Source organism: Drosophila hydei, unplaced genomic scaffold (assembly GCF_003285905.1).
Source record: "Drosophila hydei strain 15085-1641.00,03,60 unplaced genomic scaffold, DhydRS2 tig00000063-arrow-pilon, whole genome shotgun sequence".
NCBI lineage: Eukaryota > Metazoa > Arthropoda > Insecta > Diptera > Drosophilidae > Drosophila > Drosophila hydei.
Genome location: NW_022045657.1, coordinates 1,699,090 through 1,714,367, shown reverse-complemented (window position 1 = coordinate 1,714,367; position 15,278 = coordinate 1,699,090). Strand labels below are relative to the sequence as shown.

At 38.2% G+C, this 15,278-nt stretch overlaps 1 protein-coding gene across 1 annotated transcript in view; it reads right to left on the bottom strand.

The window, feature by feature from the left end:
• LOC115482750 (maternal protein pumilio-like) overlaps nt 1–15,278 on the bottom strand; it is a 40,867-nt gene that overhangs the window by 16,290 nt on the left and 9,299 nt on the right. Inside the window, exons 3-5 of the mRNA XM_030222766.1 lie at nt 5,055–5,290; nt 4,820–4,946; nt 4,633–4,751 (exon numbers count right to left, since the gene is read on the bottom strand). Coding sequence (XP_030078626.1) covers nt 4,633–4,751; nt 4,820–4,946; nt 5,055–5,290 — 482 coding nt within the window. The remainder of the gene's footprint in view (nt 1–4,632; nt 4,752–4,819; nt 4,947–5,054; nt 5,291–15,278) is intronic.

Below are 15,278 nucleotides of genomic sequence, written 5' to 3'. Positions count from 1 at the left end.
CTGTTACTTGATACATTAACGACAGTTTAGGAGTAATTGCAATCATGTTATCAAATATACTAAAACAGTTCAAAAACAACTGTGGAACTTGTTCTAATAGTTTTACATTTACTGCTCATATCCCTGAACGAATCAACAGTTTGATTTTACTGTGCAACGTTTTAGTTCAAATACTGTTTTACACCCACTGTTAGCACAGACAACCACCTTATGATGGCGCTGTTTATCCATGACACATACCCGACATGTACTAAAATTACACCACATTTAGTACATGGCTCTCAAACTGTACACAACTGTTTCGTAACTGCAACAATTAAAAACGAATTAAACCCAAAGCTAATTGGGTATTTGAAATAAAAATGTAACTCGATTGGAAGATTAATTAAAATATAAATTTACGTTTCTACAGTTCACAAGTCACTGGCAATGGCTCGCCAACTGTGCGGGCAACACACACAAAAGACTTAAGCAGCAAACTTCTTTGAACTAATTGAACGAGCCGTTGGTGGATGGCACGGGCAGGCAGGCGGCATGGCCCTTCTACTCCATGACGTCAGCACGAGGTCTGTCTTCAAACCGCAACTGACAATGGCCATAAATTAAATCAAATAACCAACAATTTATGCAAACTGCTTTCAACGTATGGCGCTTTAAATGCAAATGTAAATAATATATTTATATATATAAATAAATATATATATATATATATATATATATATATATATATAAAACAACAATTGGCAGTAGCTGTATGTGTGTGTGCCTGATATTGCATTTGTTTATTTACAGCTATTTGTGTTTCATTCATAGCTCACGCTCTGCCTATGCCTCTGCAACCCCGTTCAGTTCGTCTGCAACTGTCTGAGGTTGCTTAAGCTGTTGTTGACTCACATGTGTTATCTGCCATCTCGCTCTGCCATATGCAATCGCATCAAATTGGTCATAATTTAGCCGTCGGGTCATTAACACCAAAAACAGCAGCGGCAACTGCAGTACCTCTACAACTGTAATGAGTGTGACTAATATTGATGGCAGTGCACTAAGCCAGTGCTGCTTAAACTGTTAAGTTTTAACTTTTGCACGTGCTAAGAACTTGGTTAAAATTCAAACGAATCTTATGATTTAACATTTTGTTTTTGCATGTTATTAGACTATAATTCGTCGATCGTATTATTCCCAATAGTTGAGTAGAATCATAAAAGTTGTTAAGTCCACATCAATAAATTTACCAAATATTGTGACCAACGAGTTAGCGTGCTGTAGAAGAGACTGTGACAAACAACACACACAAACGGGGTTTATTATAGGAACTTAATTGTTGAGTAACTTTGCCCAAACACAAGTTGCAATACGTTTTTTTTTCTTTGAAAATTTGAGGAGAAGAGAACGTATCTAAATTTCAAAATACACAAAATTTCTGTATTCGTTAATGAAAACTACACAGTAAATTTGAGGTCTACACGATATTACGTTATTCAAGAAACGCTTAAAAAGATATGAGTTATTGAAAAAAATATATAACAAATTATGTTAACGACATGTCTCGATCGCCTCAGCTCGTCATCCTGATCAAGAATATATGATATATAATATAATGCTATATACTTTATTCGGTCTGCCACATCAATTTTTACAATTTCCCACTTTCAGACGGCCCGCCCTTCACCATCAGGTTGTGCTAGGTCAGTTCAGTTGGCAACCGTTTTACCAGTTCGTATCTTCAAAATCTGGTATTCTAATCTAGCTTATGCAATGGGCACAGCAACATGAGAGAAATGTTTCACTTTCAACGGCAGCGAAAAGAAAGTGCGCCAGAAAACTGGATAAAAAGGTCAGCAGAGCAAGTTGGCCAAGTTAGCAGGCAGACAACAGCAACAACAACACAATCTGTTGCTGCTGGCCAAGTCTATGTGGAGAGTAGGTCGCCGGACAGGTGCTCAGGTGTAGTAACTGAAACTGAAACAACAACTCGAAAACTCGAACTCGAGCCCCCAGCCCAAAGTTGGGGCTGTTGCCACAATTTGAAGCCGTGTTTCAAATTTTCGCAACTAAATTTCATTGCGCGGTGCACAAAACGTGAGCAAAGACAAAAGCAACAAAACAACAAAATATGCTACATAAAAAAATTGAAATAAAAAAGAAATAGAAAACGAAAACGAAACCTGAGGCGGCAACAAAAGCTAACATAAACGCAAAACTAATCGAACAAATGATATACAAAAAATACTGCTCGATGTTACGTTTGTTGGTGTCTGAATCATGTTGTTGTTGTCGTAGTTGCTGTTGATTACTTACATCATAACCGTTATTACGTTTGGCATTGAAACACGTTTTGGCTGCGCCGCCGACACCGGCAATGAAATTGCAAAAACAACAACAACAACGATTGAAAGAGAAAACCGGCAAAGCAGAGCGCAGCAAACACTGAGAACAAAAGCAACAAAAGTAATAACAACCTGAAGACACGACCACGACTGGTTTTTATTTTTCGGTCTGGCTAGGCTTTGCAACTGGCCAGAAGACTTTATAAGGCCTTAAGACTCAAGTCTGCAGCAGTGCGCGTTTTGCAAGCGACTATGGAAATATGGTTACAAGGAAAACGAATTCTGCTTGCCCTGACTGACGAGTGAGAGAGCTCTGGTATGAATACTTACACATCAACAGAAAGAGAAAGAGAAATGAAAATGGGCTCGATAGAGAGAAACAGATAATAATAAAGAGAGGGAAAGCAAGGAAAACCGACTTAGAGGCAGATATGAGACAGATTTAAAGTGACACAGAGAGAGAAACATAGAGACAGAAAGATAGAGAGAGATAGATAGATAGATAGATCGACAGAGAGCGAGAGAGAGAGAGAGAGAGAGAGAGAGAGAGAGAGAGAGAGAGAGAGTAGAGAGAGAGAGAAATAGAGAGAGAAAGAATAGAGAGAGAGAGAGAAATAGCGAGAGCTAGATATAGTAGCCGATAGAGTAGCGCGAGATATAGAGATAGATAGATAGAGTATGACGAGCGAGGACGCGAGCTCGTAGAAGATCGGAGATAGATCTCGCGCGTATCGCGAAAGCTAGCGCGCGATAGAGCTATTAGAGCGCGCCCGCGCGCGCCTCGAGCGAGCTAGCGCGCTCGCGCGCTCCCCGCCCGCTCGCGCTTCGCGTGAGAGAGAGAGTGAGATAGAAATGTAAAAAGGGAACGCGAAAAATAGAAAGAGATATAGAAAGGGAGGGATACAGACTCTAGAGAAACAGATACACAGAGACAAACGCAGATACAGATATACAAAGATAGAGAATGAGAGAGAGAGAGGGAGAAACATATGTATATAGAGATACAGATATACAAATATAGAAAGAAAAGGCAAGACAGATATAAAGAGACATACAAAGGCAGACAGAGGGAAATAGAAGGAAAGGATGAAGACACAGAGTAGAAGGCAATGAGATAGAGATTCAATTCAAGCTACAGAGATAGGGAGCAAAATATACAGAGATCAATAGGGAAGCTATTGATACGAAAGGCAAATCAGAAAAAGGGGAAGATAGATAGATAACGATAAGAAAGATAATCAGAAATATATATATATTTATTTAGATCCAAATCTTACTTTTAAATATTGTTTTTGATTCAGCGTTCTTAAATCAAATTGTAAACGGCACTAGGGTCTTAAAACACAAACAAACATAGAGGAGTCAAAGAGTTCGACTTTTCAAGCCATTTTATTCCACAATAAACAACTCCAACAGTCCCGGATTGCAGTTCATTTAGAAAGCGTTTCGACAGACCCAACCTCTAGATATATATAAAAAAAAAGCACTTCAAAAAAACTGAATCATCTTCCGATATGCGAGTGGCACAACAAGAGGACAGACATACGCAGAAGACGAGGAAAATAATTACAGCAAAAGCGATAAAAATTCAGCAGCAACAGAAAAAAATGTGGGCCAAGTGGGCAGTGTTTGACAAAGTGGGTGTTTTACCGTTGACTCAACAAAACTTAACTGACAATTGGCGAAAAATGTCAGCTCTGACGAAACTATAATAAAATATCTATTGCTGAGACTGTGGACCAAGTTGGCAATTTATTGATATTTCTTTATGTCAAGTGCGAATGCATTTAGCTTAAGTAAGAATTGAAGCACGAGAAAGGGGAAAAAATGTGAGAATTGTAATAAAAAAATGCTTAAGTTCATTACAATTCAGAACTGAAAGAGTTGAGAATTAAGTTCTAATTAATGAATATTTATAAAGAAATATTTTTAAGTCTTTCTTTAGTTCGCTCTCTTCAGCTTTTCAGTCAGAATCAAATGATATATAGCTGCATATAGTAGCAAATATTACGTTACTCTAGAATTTTTTGTTGTCTATATTTTCTCAGCCTCAATTCAGAGTTAGCTCCACTTGCAGTGTGCCTCTCGAGAGCTCCCAGTTGCCCCCGCTGGCACGCAATACAAGAACGTGTCTTGCTGTGGACCTTGAGGAAACCAGTTTCTAGCCGTGGCATAGGCCCACAGCATAGCCATTCTAATGTCAATGCCATTGGCCAGACTTGAACTAGACACTGAGACAGTCAGACTGGCAGACAGAGAGACAGACAGACAGTAGAAAAGTTGATCAGTCTGATCTGCTACTCACTTGAATCCCTTGTCATCATCAATGCCATTGACGACTCCATTTGTGTTTGTGACTTGGTCGTCCTTCTTTAACCCGTTTGTGTCAAACGGAGAATTTGCCTTTTCCTTATCATCGTGTGACTGCAATAAACGTAGCACAGTAGACATTAAACAGTTATATCCATCAGCTGTGTGCGCTTACAAGTTACCTTATCATTATCGTCAAACTTCAAGTTGCGCATTCGCGGCTCCAAACTCGACAAGGGACTCTCCTTGTTGGTGGGTGAGCCGCCCAGAACATATTCAACCATCTTAACGCAAGTCGAATCGCGGGGGCTATTCAGAGAGATAAAGAAGATATTCGTTAGATCAAAGCTTGGATGTATGTAGATCTTGTGTATCCACGCATTATTAGCATTAGCTCATAGATATAGATAAACTCACCTCAAAATGCCCGCATTGCCGCTGTTTGAGTTATCGGAAGCACCGCCATGTGGATAGCCACGTGGCCTGGGAGGTGCCAATATATTCTCGCCTTGTGTGGACCATGTGTGATCCTTCCACACGGATGAGTGATCCCCGACGCCAGGAATCTGCAGGGGATTAAGTGGACCGCCTGGTGTAGCGCCACCCTTGCCATCCGATTTCTCCCACAGTTTCTTGGCAGTCGATGTGGTTATCTGCATTACAGAAAGACAGAGAGAGAGAGGGAGTGAGTAAGGTAAATGGCAAACCGCAAAATCCATGACCAAGTTTGTCCTGGCAGGAGAGCAGCAAAGTTTTTCATTTGGCCGTTGCAATTGAATTATTAACAACATCAATAATTTACCGCACCAGCCCCCACACACAGCCTGCCCCCATTGCAAAGGCAGCCAGTTTCCTGTTAGAGCATGTCCTTTGCTTCCGCAGCAACTGCTAGCAAAGCTGATAAGTTTTTCTCGGCTTTTCCAGCTAATTCCACACTGAATCCTAGTTACGTCCATCACTGCAAAGTTTTTATAATCCTCAACTTTAATGCAGACACCACCCACCCACACCGCATGCATCCTGACAATGTCCGCCCCTTGGACATCCTGCTGCAAAATCGCATTGCTAATGAAATCAAATTAGCTGCCGTTGGGCTTTTAATGAAAACTACGTGACAATTGCATGACTTTTGAATCGCAGTTGATTACGTAACTATTTGCAGAGCAGCTAAACTCTAGAGTCCCTTGAAAATATGAATTGAAATAGGCTTCAAAATAGCGCAAGAACAAGTTTCCCTAGTTCAAAGACTTCTACTTGATATTTGATATGGAAAGCCCTTATTGAAGCATTCAATTTTAAATTTCTTTGTTTTTATGTTACGTTACGTAGCATTATGTTACAATACGTTAGGATTACGTTACGTTAAGCGAAAGAATTAATTTACTTTATTTTATTTAAAAATTTAAAATATTTTTGTTACAAAAACAAGAAAAGTTTTGATAATTTTTAGCTACGTAACGCTTAACGTAATTAAAGTTATGTGATACTCCTTATCTGTAATACTATCGTTTGCTTACGTAACTCTAGAACTTCTTTATAACCTAAAAAATGCATTGAGCAATGCTCAATCTATATTCACATAGATCTTAAGGGTTAAGAACATATAGTTATGTTCTCGTAAGTTAAGTATTGATGCCCAGTAATTAACGTACTGCAGCTACGTAACGTTTATATAACAGCAAACGTTTATCTTCATTCTTGCACAGTTCCACAGTTAGAGCGTTTGGGCCACTGACCTCCTCCAAGTGGAGAACACAGGACGACATTTGCTATAGAGATATAAATCATATGGAGGGGGCCAAGCGTTTGGAGTGTGTCAGCGTCGAGGCGAGGGAAGAGTGAGAGGGGGCAGTGAATCAGAAGCACATCAAAGACAGACATCAGACAGCAGAAAGCAGACAACAGACAGCAGACAGCAGTTAGTTACATTGCTCAGCTGTAAATCAAGCGACAGCTTATGAGAAGCTTTGCACGGCGGCTTTGCCCGTTGACAAACTGGCAACACTGCAAATGGACAGTGCGATTGAGAGGGCCATACCAATAGAGGAGGACAGAGAGCGAGCAAGACAGTTGACGGGTTGCTTCATCAGTCAAGCAGCTGCCGCAACTCAAAGCCATTTATAGCAACATAGTCGCTCGACTGCAACAATATTTCTCGCAGTGCAACTATAAGAACTAAGTGACGGACAGGTTGAGGAGATACGGAGAAAGAGAGAGTTCTTTGGCGATAAGCATGGAACTGACTTTATAACCTCGTACTTTTGCGCTCATATTAAAATCATACCGATGCACGACCATCCACACAATATGTTGGTGCCACCGAGCTCTAACAGGGTATCTGGCACACGCGTTGCAGGCTCATGAAAACGTTCCTAATTAACTTACATCCCATACGAGTTTTTATTATTGTTTCAATTTATTTGTTTCGCTTTTTTCTTTGTTAATTCCGTTCCCAAGGCATTTGCGTTGTCATAATGCGTCAACGCGACACGCGTGGCACGTGCCGCAGTTGACAGTGTTTTTATGCCACACATATGGCCACATCATTTTAAATATTTAATAAGCCCATCACGCCCATGCTTGCTGGCGAGGCAACAGTTGAGCCGCGCGTCTCATAAATACTGCTGCATGAGGCAAGGACGCAGCACCGCAACCCGCAACCCGCCCTCAATATAGCCGCATCAAGAGCAATTGCAGCAGCCGCGCATAAAACAAAGCCTTCAATACAAAAATTACTTGTTCAAATTGAAATCGAATCGTTTAAGAGAGATTTAATGAAATAAAATTGCATTTTAATAAATATATTTAATAAGGCCCGTATTAGATAAGGAAATCATCGATATAAGTGTCTAGCATTCGAGTCAAGACTGTAAAATTGAAACAGATTCATTTCAGCCTTTCATTCTTTAATTCTCTCATTTCAGATTTGCTTTTTCTTAAACTGTGAGACAAGTTGTCTTCCATTTTCTTAGTTTACACGCCATCTCTGTGGCTAAATTAGTTTTCCATTATTTATTCTTGCACTTGGGCGCTATGCACTCGAAATATATTTAACCCTATTCAATTTCACATCAAATGATATCTTATGCCAATGCAAACTATTTCAGGGTTGCTGGAAAACTTTTTACCTTTCTAAGTGGGCAATGACAACCTTGCGCCATAAATTTTCAACAGTCCCAAACCCAAAAGTGAAAAAGTGACAAAAGAAAAACTCTTCCAACACCAACACAAATACAAACCTAAAAACACACAAGCAAAGCGCTGAAATTGTTTGTTAGACAATATTTGCTCAGTCCAAAACTAAAGCTCAAGCTATGCAAAAACGGCCCAAAGGTAAATAAGTCGCATTGGTAACGAATACGCGATACCCTGCAAGGAAATACAGTTAACGCTTGGCTCAAATGTGTGAAAGCGTCAACAAACACGACAAATTGTTGTTGCCAACTGGGTTCCTCGCACAAAAAAAAAAAAAACAGAAATAAACAAAAACAGCAAAGGTGTTAATAAACAATAACAGCAACAAAAAGAACGAAAATGTAAACTAGTTTAACGCAATTTCATAATATTAATAAGTAATAAAAACAACGTTTAGCAGCCAAATGCGCAATGTGGGTCAATTTCAAAGATAACTGTCTCACACCCACGCGAATATTGAATGAAAACTGAATATTTTAAACAAAAAAAATATAGAAAAAAATTTCAAGTTTTTTTTGTTGAAGAAATAGAACAATAAATAAAACTGCGGCGCTTGGCGAAAAACAAATAAATGAAAAGAAAGTGAAGCGATCACAAAATGCAGCAAAAACGAAAACAGAAGAGAATTGTTATCAAAAGCTATCAACTACGAAATACCCTGTTTTTTTTTTTTGCTAAAAGCTCACAGCTTTAAAATACTCTGGCTTTGAATCCCTCAGTAACTCTTTTGAGCAGCAAGAAAACAAAACAAAAATTAATGCAAAAAAGTTTTCAACTACGCCATACTCTGTTTTCATTGGAAATTAAGGAATTCAAAATCATTTGCCTACAATTAATGTTCTTGGTATGGGGTTTTAGCTTCTATAGCAGATCGTCTTCTTACAAAATACTGTTTTCTCATCGAAAAACAGGGTATAATTCAGAGAAAAAGCTATTTTAGCATTTTTGGCGCCTTTCATTCAGCCCATCGGCACGCAAAGCAAAAACAAAAATAAAATCTTTGCATAAATATGACGAAAAACAAATTTTAAACTGAATAAGCAGAGGAAAAAATGATAAATAAAAAAACAACAACAAGTTGAAAGACGAATGAAAATGAGTCAACAAATTGTGGGAAGAAAAATCGGAATAGCACCGCCCACCCCTCTATCGCTAAGCTGCTCGCCTGCTCGACTAAACAGTTGAGGGGAAAAACGGCTCAAAAGAATTACAGCAAAAAATAAAACGAAAATCGTTCATTAACTTGTCCTTGACTGTGAAGAGACAACAACAACAGCATCAGCAGCAGCAAAGAGAGCAAATATATGCGAGAGCGAGAAAAAGGAAGTGAGTGAGTGTGTGTGGGAGCGAGAACGAACTGCTAACCGGCCCCAAAAACATGCGTGAGAGACAAAAAGAAAACAAAACGACGATAAAGAACGCGCACAAAGCTAACGTCAAGAACAAGCGGCGAACAACAAAAAAGGCGAAAACACACAGCAAAGGAACGCAAAATGAGCGCCAGCCAAAGAGAATGACAGAAAGAGAGAGAGAGAGAGACGGCAAGCGAGAGAGCAAGTATAACAAACAAGCCATTGGGCAGAGGGGGTGGACTAGGCTTGATAGCAACTACGGCAACAACAACAACAACGAGAGCACACTATTTAAGAAGAAAAACCAGTCGATAATAAAAGCAGAAAACATTTTTTTTTGGGAATTTAATAATTTGTTGTTGCTTTGAAGCAGGTTTTGTGTTGGAGTTGCTTGAAAATGTTTTACAATAAATATAAAAAATATTATAAAAATAAGTGAAAAGAAAAACATACAAAAATAATATGTATAAAATAGTAGATATGTAAAGAAATATATAGAAGAATTCAATATATATTGACTTTAGACACTTATAAAACAAAATTATGGTTTTTTTTTTAATATGTATAATTATGATTTTGTTTTTGGGTATATTTAAAAATTCTACTAATTCAGCTTTTATGTTCAGCCTTTCAGTTAATGAGCCTTGCTCACTGCCATGAAGCCAGGCTAGCAAAACCTAATGAGACCTTTAAATCGCACAACCTCTGAAAATCAAAAGCCTCGGCCAAGCTTTAATTGCGTTTGGTTAATGAACACAGAAAAAACAGAGCTAAGAAGAATGCAGCGCAGAATTAAAGAGGCGACACAACAACGAATTAATGTCTAACAACTATGCAAACACTGCACTTGACATATATTTGCAAAAACACATACAAACAAACATCATACATATATGTGCAAATAAAACAATATAATCATATGGAAACAAAGCTGACCAAAAAACATTAAAATGTGGCCATATTTTGTGCACGCAAAGCTGTTGACTTTGAATTGTTTTTGGCAGTGTAAAAAATTATATACAGCCCGAACAATGAAACACTAGTAACAGCTACGAGATACCCTCTAAAGCACTTAAAGCCTTGATACACTAAATCCTAGATGTTTTCGTTAGATTTGGGTTTATCTTGATAGGTTTGCAACTTTCTTCGGGTAAAATGGATTATTATAGTGACTATGGCATACCCTGTCGGTTCGCCAGATATCCTGTTTACAAGGTATGCAATGCTCTTATTATTAAATTAAATCAGAAAGAACTGAGCAACAATTTGGCGTTGTAAAATAAAGCAGCTCATGGCTGGTTGGCTGCCCGACCAAGAGCAGTTTAAGGCACATGCCAAGCGCCTACGGAGGGCCCTCATGGAGAACTTTCCTCTCACCTTATCTCATCCTTTCCCCAACAGCAGGTGCAAAGACCTTTCGCGTGTTGTGCAACAACAACAACACCTATAAAGCAACAACAAAACCTATAAAAAATGCAAAGCAAATGAAAATTCCCTGAGTCGGCAGAAAAGCAAAAAAAAATAAATAAATAAAAATAAAATAAGAAATGGAAGTGACAATTGCCTGACAGGCATTCTGTTAGTTTTGGAACAGGATTGTCGGCTGAGTAAATCATATGGGGGCAAGGCAGAGCATAATCAGGAACCACATGCAACACGAAACTAACACAGTTATGAATGATAACTGATAAAGCAGCCGAAGAGCAGGAGCAGGGCTTCGAGCAGGGTCAAGACGTGACGGCGTTTATAATATTTACTCTCATTTTATATTATATCTCATTCAATCCTAACTATCGTTTCATTACTATACTATATCGTCTTATATTTCTCTTATGGTTGGCATTTTATATTCTGATAATCTATATAAGAACTTTATTAGCTCTATATATTATATTACATTATATCATATCATATCATATCTGTAAATATATATAGATATATATTTTAAGATTCTTTCTAAGCATATCAAGAACAATTAACAGTTCACTTTAATGATTAAACTCTGTTGCGGCTTTTGAAAGAGTTTTTCGATCGATATTCTCCCCATAGATGTATATATGTGAGTGTGTGTGTTTGTGTTCTTGGCCAGAAAGGCAACAAAAGTAAGCACTGATAAATGCGTTTATTGCGCTTTCAATCGATGTCGCTGTCGCTGTGCATATTTATTTGGGTTGACCCCAGCCCACTCCCCGCTCAGAAATGTTGCGGAGCAATGTGCTTCGGAATTCGACTTTGCATGCGCAGTTTTTGGTGAAAATGCATTTGCCAATGCAGCCGGAAACGCTTGCCTGGAACAAACAGTTACATTTGGCCAATAGCAATCTTTTTAAAGGGATTTTACGCATTACAATGAAATTTTATTTTCTTATTGTTTTGTACTTTATGAAGACTTAAATAACTCTTCAAAGTTAACATATGTATAAATGAACTAGTTCCAGAAAATGAACCACTTTGAACGTACTCAAATGCTCGCTTATTGTTCACACATTTTCTCTGCTGGAACTTTACGTATATGTTCCCTAGAAATAGTTCAGCTCATAACCACATTCAGCCAGCAGCCAATCAAATTGTCATTTCCTTTCTATAAGACTTTTCCTGCAATTTTTATGAAACACTCGACAAAGTTTCAGTGCCAAAATCGCAAAGCATCTTCCTTCTACTGTTAGACTTAGACACGTAACAAGGCTAGACAAATGGAACGAGAAAGAGACAGAGATAAATAGTGAGCGAGAGGGAAATAAATGGTATGTGCCTCAGCATAAGCCGCACCCTCTTCATGCCTCCCCTTTTGCATTGTTTACTTGCAACGTTTGCAATTTTGTTGTCGTGTTTATTGGATTTGTGGCACGCCTCTCTTCACACCGCCCACACAGCTCAACTGTCAGTTCTTCCCATCGTAGTGTTTGGGCAATAGAAACTGTCCTCAGCTGTCGTTCATTTGCCTTGCTTCCCTTATCTCCCTTCGTCCTTTACAGTGAACTACAACGACGCGATCAGTCAAGGTATTCTCGTTGTCCAACTGCACAAGTTAATTGAATAATTGGACTGACTGCATACTAACATCGCATAAGGTACAAATAACTGTAGCAGTGAGTGTAACGAGCAAGTGTTGGTAACATGTCGTTAGAAATAAACATTTGCTAACGAGCAATAAGGAACAAGCAAGTGGAAGGAAACGCGAACGAGTCCATCCTTAAATTATTGTCTTAAATTATAGTTAAATAGTTGTTAAAAATATATACATTAAATTTAGAATTTTTATAGGGCAAATATTTATGTCTATCGAAAACTTATTTATATCAAATCAATTTCCATTTATGGCGTATTCAAATACACTTGAAATAACTTTTTATAGTTATTCAAATTGAGCAATTAGTTAATTAACTGCAGGCATACAGTTTGGATTGCCATAAAAATTGAAATGATTGAATTGTTTTAGCATTTGTAGTTTGTTGTCAGATGACAGATGCCACGCCCATTTTGTGAGGCATTCAGCTAATCGGGCAGCGGGCTAAACGATGACAACAACGTAATCAACCGTGAAATAGACTAGACAAAAAGCAAGGGAGACCCCGATAGACACACACTCACACACATCGAGCTACAGATTGCATATAATTGAAACCGGAAAATATACATTTTCATGTAAATTCCTTCAAAAATAAAACGAAACCGGTACCAAAGCCAAAAGGGGCAAACAGCATAAAATTTTGTACACTACGCAGCCCAACCCCTGGGTCTATCCCTTTGGCTTCAGTGAATTCTATGCTGCCCCCATCGGACTTATATATAATAAACAACTATATGTATATATTTTTTCTGCTTTGAGTTAGGGTTAAGCTACGTGAAATGCATATAAAAACAATTGCTGGAGCATAGCAAGAACCGCAAAATGTTTTATCTATGAAGCACAGGCCAGACAGACGCTAAAAGAACTGGAAACCACGGCTGATGCCGTAGCTCGTGGTCTGGCTGCTATTTGGGGTCGCATTTCGTTGTGAGTGAGACATATTATCTAATAGTGACAAAAAAGTAGAAAACACAAAGCAGAACCAATACTCTGACTATTAAAATACATTTTGCATAGCTGTTTTTAGCTTACATATAAATGCTTTATCAAAAAAAAAAAAAACAAAAAAAAAATGGTTTAACATTAAATTCGATGAATTAATTTAACAAAAATGAATTATTTGGAGAGCCGTTTAGAAAATAGTATCCGTGTAAAAAGAAACTAAAATGATCATAAAAACGGCTTTAAGATATATGTAAATATTCAGTGCGATTGTAGCTATTAATGAACTTTTCTCTATCTGTTTTTTCATAAAAGTAAATCATTATTACCGATAAACAAACTAGCTAGAGTCAACAACACAGTTGTTATCTTTCTCTTTAAGTAATGGTTACAGACTTTGTAACTAATAAATATATTTTACTCTATATATATCGGCAAAACTGATCGCAAACAGTACTCTTTTCGAAGAGAGATAACTAGTAATCAAGTAAAATTCTGTGCAACAAACTGAACTAATCAAAATGGAAACCAAATCGAAGTGAAAAAAGCAATTAAAGATTAAAGACAATTTTATATGCCTGTTCACAGCTATTAATATGCAAATACATTACAAAATGTTCACTGAAAAAAGATAAACAAATTATCGTTCTCGCCGCTGCACACAGATTGAAACTCAAACAAACAGAAGCAATTAACGAATGGCGTGTAATTAGACAGATACGTTGATAAAAAAAGCTCTAAAAGCTGCTTCAGCTAGAATATAAAGCGTAGGTAATATATCAAAACCAAATGAACTCAAATACTTCGAACAGCGCAGGCACTTGCTCTTCTAATCAATCAATGGAGTAAAAAAAACGCAATAAAGAGACAAGAGTAGAAGAGTGCACGCTCTCTCTCTCTCTCTCTCTCTTTCTCTCTTTCTCTCTTCAGCTGTATAACATTTTAGGCAGTAGTTATGCATTTAGTCGCTTTACCATTTCCTGTGTGAGTGCAATATCCTCGGCTGTGCGCGCATCCAACATCAAATCGTGCAGTAGTTTCATCATGAGTAGGCAGGCTGGAATTAACGAAACACCACGAACGATCCAGAGAGCGAGAGTTTCTTATTCCAATGCGTGAAGGAAGTATACAACGCAACAGAGAGAGAAAGAACACGCCAAGGTAATGGATTACACAGCACAGACACTCACAAACACACATTCACACACTAATACAAAACAAGTTACACAGGCTTATTTTCTTGTCGTTGGTGCTAAATTTATACGCTTATTATTTATGATTTATACAAAAATTTCGATATTGATTTTGATTTTTAACAGCTTTAATTATAGACGAGCATCAGCTGCGCTTTTCACATAAAACACTAAAACGTACATCCATATACATTTAAACACATCTGTATACCAAATATACAAAATGTTTACAGCATTTAATTTTTTTTTTATTTCACGCAAAAAAAGCTTGAGGTAATTTTTACGCGCTCGATTGTTTGTTTGCACTCTCTTCTAGTCTCGCTACCGGCGTGTAAGCATATGTATGTATACATAAATACACACACACACTCATGCAACACAAAAAACGTGCTTAATGATCGCACACGAGAACTCCACACAGAAAGACGGACGGATGGGGCCTGGCGAAAATTGTACAGCATGCAGACGAGTCAACTGTTGCGGCCAAACTGAACATTCTACGCTGTGGCCTGTTACTCAGGCGGCACAAGCGAAACTTGGCAAATTGCGCACAGCAAAAGAGCGTAAGATGCGAAGAGTGTGAGCGCGAGAGAATAGCGTATAGCAGCTGTTGCTCGCAAGTCGCAACTCGCGACGATAATACATTATACACACATTCACATTCGCATACATATTCAGCGGAAATTTATGCTGTCCAGCCAGCAAAGTCGCCGTCAACGTCGACGTTGACGCTAATGAGAGCATACCCCCAAAGCTTCAAGCCGGCTGTGGCAGCCCCCTCTTTCTACTCAACACACGTGAGCAATACTTTTTGTATTCTGTTTGCCTTGCTTTGTATGTGACATTTGGTATGCGTGCTTTTTGCATGTGTATGAGTCCAAGTATGGTT